This window comes from Carassius auratus, chromosome 37 (assembly GCF_003368295.1).
Source record: "Carassius auratus strain Wakin chromosome 37, ASM336829v1, whole genome shotgun sequence".
In the NCBI taxonomy this organism is placed as follows: domain Eukaryota; kingdom Metazoa; phylum Chordata; class Actinopteri; order Cypriniformes; family Cyprinidae; genus Carassius; species Carassius auratus.
In genome coordinates this window covers 8311721-8317720 of record NC_039279.1, presented here as the reverse complement: position 1 = coordinate 8317720, position 6000 = coordinate 8311721, and the positions used below count along the sequence as shown (strand labels likewise).

The 6000-nt window shown below is 38.3% G+C and overlaps 1 protein-coding gene across 2 annotated transcripts in view; it reads right to left on the bottom strand.

Annotated features, from left to right (window-relative positions):
- Nucleotides 1-491: 491 nt before the first annotated feature.
- Nucleotides 492-6000, bottom strand: part of ca10a (carbonic anhydrase Xa) — a 174229-nt gene continuing 168720 nt past the window's right edge. For both annotated transcript variants that reach the window (XM_026222561.1, XM_026222560.1), the window contains 3 exons: nucleotides 4701-4855; nucleotides 3708-3882; nucleotides 492-1290 (listed from right to left, as the gene is read on the bottom strand). In XM_026222561.1, the coding sequence (XP_026078346.1) occupies nucleotides 1268-1290; nucleotides 3708-3882; nucleotides 4701-4855 (353 nt within the window). In that variant the 3' untranslated portion in view covers nucleotides 492-1267. The remainder of the gene's footprint in view (nucleotides 1291-3707; nucleotides 3883-4700; nucleotides 4856-6000) is intronic.

Genomic DNA, 6000 nt, shown 5'->3' with positions numbered 1-6000 from the left:
TGCTGTTGAAACTTTCTGCCTCTCGTTATCTTTTTATTAGCCATCTGTGAAGTACCAAAGATAAAATTCTAGAATCACAGGCCGTGTTTTTCCTCACACCAGGGTTAAAACAGGCGGTATGCTTCATTGATTGAGATATAATTAAACCAAAAGTTGGTGTGGGGGGGATCAATGCGGCTTTCACTCGCTGATGGCAACGAAGTCCACAGCAAATCAACACTGCAGCGTTTCTTGAAGTAGCTTCAGCCTCATTAAACACACATTAGAAATCATCTCGCATTATAATGCATTTTAAACCAGCTGATTCAAGTCAAAAAATAAAACCAATCACCTCTAAACAGCTGAGACGTCCAGACCAAACCCCCCTTGCAAACATATGATTTTCTTCTTCTTCTTCTTCTTCTTATTTTTTTAAGAGGTTATTTAATGCTTGTGTAAAAATTTAATTTCACAGGGGCAGCCATTGACATTGAAAAACATTTACAAAAATGAACGTTCCAAACACATTTATTGGGCCGATAACATTAATCAAACACAGTGTATGACCATTGTAAACAATGAAACAGAAAAAAAAAGGCATCAGCTCTGCTCCAGAAAGTGCGCCAAGCATAAAATATTAAACTTTTTTTTTATTTATTTTCCCTCTATTCTTTTTTTTATGTTTATTTGTATCTTTACATATTCATTTTTAGCATGAATAATTATATTTACAAGGCCAAGACACCCCCCCGACACAGACAACATCACATCATATCAGTCTTTATGATGGTTTTTGTCTTGACGATAAACCTGCAAGGCTGCCTCTCCCTCCTCTCCACAGCGTGAGCGAGAATAAAGATTGAGAATTCAGTTATGATTCAAGGATGTTTCTGCATTGGTAGGGTGGTTCAATTTCCTGTCCCTTTTCCCAGTTTGGTAGCAAGTTGTCCATATGTACAAAGGCTAAAAACATTCAGTTCCATTTGTGAAGAGCCTATGGAATAAATGTTATAGATATTTTTTTTTCTCTCCCAAAAAAGGTATCAAAACGTGTGTAGTTATAACTGTATGTCACTAGTTTTGATTGGATGTATGAAATTGGATTACTTTGCCAAGAGTGCAAAGTCTCTTCTGGCTGGGGTTTGTTTTCTTTTTTTTCTTTTTTTCTTAACAACGTCATGATTTTATCTGGCAGGACATATGTCAGTCTTCATTCTGCACTTATGCATGAGCCCTTTTCTTCATTCTTTTTCATGTTAGTGTTCTTGGGCTGGTCCACATCCTGGCTCTATTTCAGCAGCCATTCGTTCACTGTAAAGGGAAAAAAATACAATATTATGCTGTTGCTTATCATAATACGTCACGCTACTTTTACTGACATCACAGATTGTTCGCATACTATATAAAATGTCCCGATATTATGTCAAAATAACTTTTCTCAACAATGGGAAATATAAAGTGTTAGATCAACCAGTAATCAACCAGCTCTCTAAAACAGATCTCACAAACATTCAGTTATTAAACACATATAGATCGAGCACAACACAACGAACCTGGTCATTTATAACAGTGGACACAAAGAACAACAAGAAAACCAACAAGGTCAACAGTTAAGAAGAAGAGGCATAAAGTTGTGTGATGGAATGGTAGCGAGGCAAAACTGAGAAAGAGGTAGAAGAGGCCAAGGATGTTTGGACAATGTTTTCAATCATGAACTTACAATGGAATACGGAGGTCAAGAGGTACAGCCAAATGTTGGGAGAAAAACGGTGTCCTCAATCTTTCAAATGTGTGTAGACACACCATCAAAGTCAGTAAATGCAGTATACTTTATGGAGACTACTGTAACACACAAACATGCAATGTATACATATATACAGTCTGTGTGTGTCTACACAAACACACATGCATAACAAGTGTCTTTTGCTTTATATCACCATGATGTCCTACTATAAATTGTTGTCAGACCACCAATAAAAGAGTAAGTCTCTTGCAATATTGCAATCAGTATCACATACAGTAATGTGTAAATCTGTTCTGCTGAAATTGACATACAGTCAATCATTGTGATGCTACCGACAACATGGCTAAGCATTTGACAATCTTGTGTCTTGTTAGGGACTTGTCATTCTGATGGCGGTGATGTGTCCATTGACATTAATGCTTCTGAGAGGTGAAATAAAAATGATCCATTGTGTGGTGCTCTCTGCCCAAATTGTTGAACTTAATGGTTTGCAGATGTTAAGCATTATTTGAGAAATGTACCAAAGCGACTAAGAAAAACTCGAACAGCACCTGACTGTTGCGTTTAAATTCAGTATGAGTTTTTATGAGTTTGAAGTGCTTAATACAAAGCATGTCTCATAATTTGGACAATTTGGATTGTGCAGTTTTCTCTTAGCAGTTTACTCTGATGCAATTGTAAACTAGCACTATATACACTAATATACTGTGTTTGAAAATCATCAATACTGGACTCTTTTTTTCTTTTTCTAGCTCTAGCTGCTGTTACAAAAGACTCTGTAACATTATGTTCATGTTCATTGTGCAGTTTCCCAGAATTACATTTTTCTCTTGCACTCAATATCACTACCTCAAGCTAGAATTTAACATTCAATTAGCCTGCAGACAACTCGCTGTGCTAGCTACAAAAGAATGTGTCTCCTTGGTTAAGATACATGACCCCAGTTGCTTAACCAACACTAATTAAATGCTTCTATCTGCTCCTTCTCCTCCAAGATATTTACATCTTTTAACAGCGCAAATGTAATAAAAGGAAGGAACCTTTTCGGTGGCGCTCATTTACCCACTGGGGTGGTAAATCCAACATCTCAAACAAGTGCGGCACGACTCTGATTCATCACTTCACTGCTGTATCAAGGGTACAAGCAAATTCTCCATAATGAAATTGTGCGATATGCCGTATTTTCCTTGTTCATGATGCTTTAATGCTGAAACAATTTACAACAATATCTCATGCATTCTGGTAGAAGCACATACACATCTTAAGATGCCTATGGCTGCTGGGCTGCTGAGACTCCTAAACCTCTTAAACAAGCTTAGTCAATAAATGATGCATGGTCAAGAGGAGATTACCAGTTATTATGCAAAACACTTTTAACAGGATGATGGAATAACCAGCGAGTTTATTTTATACATTAAATCGCTTCTTTGTATACATGACACATTTAAGGAAACGGGTAATTATACGGTTGTTTTGAGAATAAAGATTTGCTCATGAACTACTGCATAATTCATTTCACTCATCTAATATTTACAAATTGCTTGTGTGTGTGTGTTTGTGTGTGTGTGTATGCATGTGCTTGTACTTTTGCATGTTGTATAACAGTACAACATCACATATTAGAAATCTACCTAGCCAGCCTACTAACGGTCATGGAGCCTCATAAATGTTTTATGAAGGTGTTCTAAGCTATTGACTTTACACATTGCCAAACACTTCAAAATGTCAAACATGTGTAACGTGAGGCGAATAAAGTAAAAGTTTATTATTACAAATGCACATTTGCAATATTTCCCCGGAAACTAAACTGTAACTTCTACTCAGTAACTTCAGCGAACCTGTTCATTATGACCAACAATGACATTCTGTCTTGAGGTCAGAGTTGTTTTGGAGAAATAAATGATGAAAGCTGTTGAAACACTTCATGGGGTGGTTTAGTCTCTAATTCAAAGGGGGTTGAGAGATCACAAGAAGAAGCACTGACCTCGGTACTGCAACTTCTGTGCCCTGTTGTTGGGGCAGTCCTTGCCCTGCATGCTGAAGTTGATGTTGGTGCGGATACAGCGGTTGTTCAGAGGCTGTACCGGGCGCACGTTGTCACTCATGCTGAGGAATATCTGCGAGGGCTGGTTCTGACTTAGCAGTCGCATGGAGTGCATCTGTAAGGAAGACACCAGATGGAGCAGACGTTTTTTATCGACCCTCTGATGGCAGGTCAGGCAATTATTGCACAGTCAATCCAATCCTAACAGTCCCGCATCAGAAAGCGTCTGGGGAGCTACGTGAGACTGTCATTCAAGAACAGATCTTATTACATGTCATCAAAACAGTGTATCTGCAGGGTCAAAAGTGACACATTCTGCCTCTAAGAAGCATGCTGTTAGCTGAATCCATAAAAATTGATTCTTGGATAGGGTAAATAACGCTGAAAGACTTACTAGATTATTCTATTTGTTTGTTTACTTGCTGTTCTGACGTTCTGACAACATGCAATAACTCAACTAATGCATCTTGATGCAGCTTTTCTATTATTTTATTGTCTGGTCTCAGTTCCTCCCTTCCCAGCATGCACTTGCCGTGAATAATTAATATGGTTGCATTGTGTGACTGTTTGCCAGCTTTATTTTCTCTGTTGTTGTCTAATGATGTCTGGTCGAGTTTGTTCATTCACTTAAAATGATCAGGTACTCTTGTCACGTTTCATGCCATCTTCAAGTCTCTGTGGCATTATTTCCTTTGTTCTGTAGTAGTAGATCGATAGTCGTAGAATTTTAAGTTCTTTAAACGTCATTACTTTATACTACTACCAAAAAAATTACATAATCTAAATAGGGAACTGTTGCAATGATGGCAGCGTAAAATTTTAAGCTCAGTCAAGTAGTTTACATGAAATCATTTTGTAAATGAATTTAACAAAAACTTCCTGAAAACATAGCACATAAAACTCATCGATTTTAAACAATGAACTTTGTTTTACCTGCATCTTTGTGACGTAAATTGGCTTGTTCATCAGAATCCACGTCGCGGTCTCGTAGCACGGTGGGATGGTCATAGACCCTTCATAGGTGATAAAACTTGCCGTCTCTGGATAAACCTCCTCAATGTTTAGCCCAGAGAGCAGGTATGCATCATCTACACAAAATAAAGGAAAAAAGATACAAATGTTGTTGCTTATCAATTAAAACCAATCTAGAGAGCCAATTCACAAACTTGAATGTCATTTTAGAAATCAAAATAGTGAACTTTCTGGCCAAGTCTTCATCCAAAGTCAAAACTCAATATATAAGTAACAATGGAATGTCTTGAAAGGATGTCCAAACAACAAAAGCAAAATAAAAAGCAACAATTCTTTATCTTGCTAGTTCTTTTCAGTATTTATGCATTGCCTTTGATTTGTTGGACAAGGGGTGACAGCACATGTTATTTTGACTTCACAATAGCAGGCCGACATGAGATAATGCTGCTCCGAATTTATGAGGAACAGCAATATTGAACCCACCTTCCACTGACAACAGACAAGTAATAGGTTCCGACTCACGCCAGCCAGGGGAAATAGTTCGTTATTCTCCCTCTATCCCATTGATTACCACTCTATCTCTATTTCCCCACATGCTTGCCATTCCACTGGCAGCATCGCGCAGAACTTTGATAGCCTTTGTGGCATAAATAATTCCTTTTGGCTGTGGAGGAGGGGGATACGTTTGAAAAATACATGCACTAATTCCACTGCTGCTACAGCTAGGGCTGGTAGTAGTGCATTTCCAAAGACTCAAGCGAGAACAGATCGAGCCGGAGGCCGGAGGGGCAGGTTGTGTGTGTATGTGTGTGGTGGGGGTAACTTTCTGACATGCACCAGTCACCTGGGATCAGAACATTTTATCTATTCATCCGCTCTTTCTCCACCCCTATTAATTCAATTATGAAGGCCTTTATTCAAAAGTCCCTCTGGTGAGTTAAAGGATAATGCGACGGAACATTTCCACTACACTGCATGTCAGCTTCGGCCATGAAATATTCCCAAACTAGATAGTGGTCTGAGTTCTCAAGGCTGAATACATTTGCTTCTTGACACCTTTGACTTTACTTAGACAAGTCTTGTGCCTTCAAACTGCTGCTGTTAATTAATAAATAGCATGAAGGGTTGGCATGCATTGCAGAATTAGTGTGTAACACAACACAGTCCATTACAAAACAGCCTTTCAGAAGGGTTCCTCTGGACATTATTTCACAATGTGCTGCAGCTGAAGAGCATAAAACTGATAACACATATTGTTTGG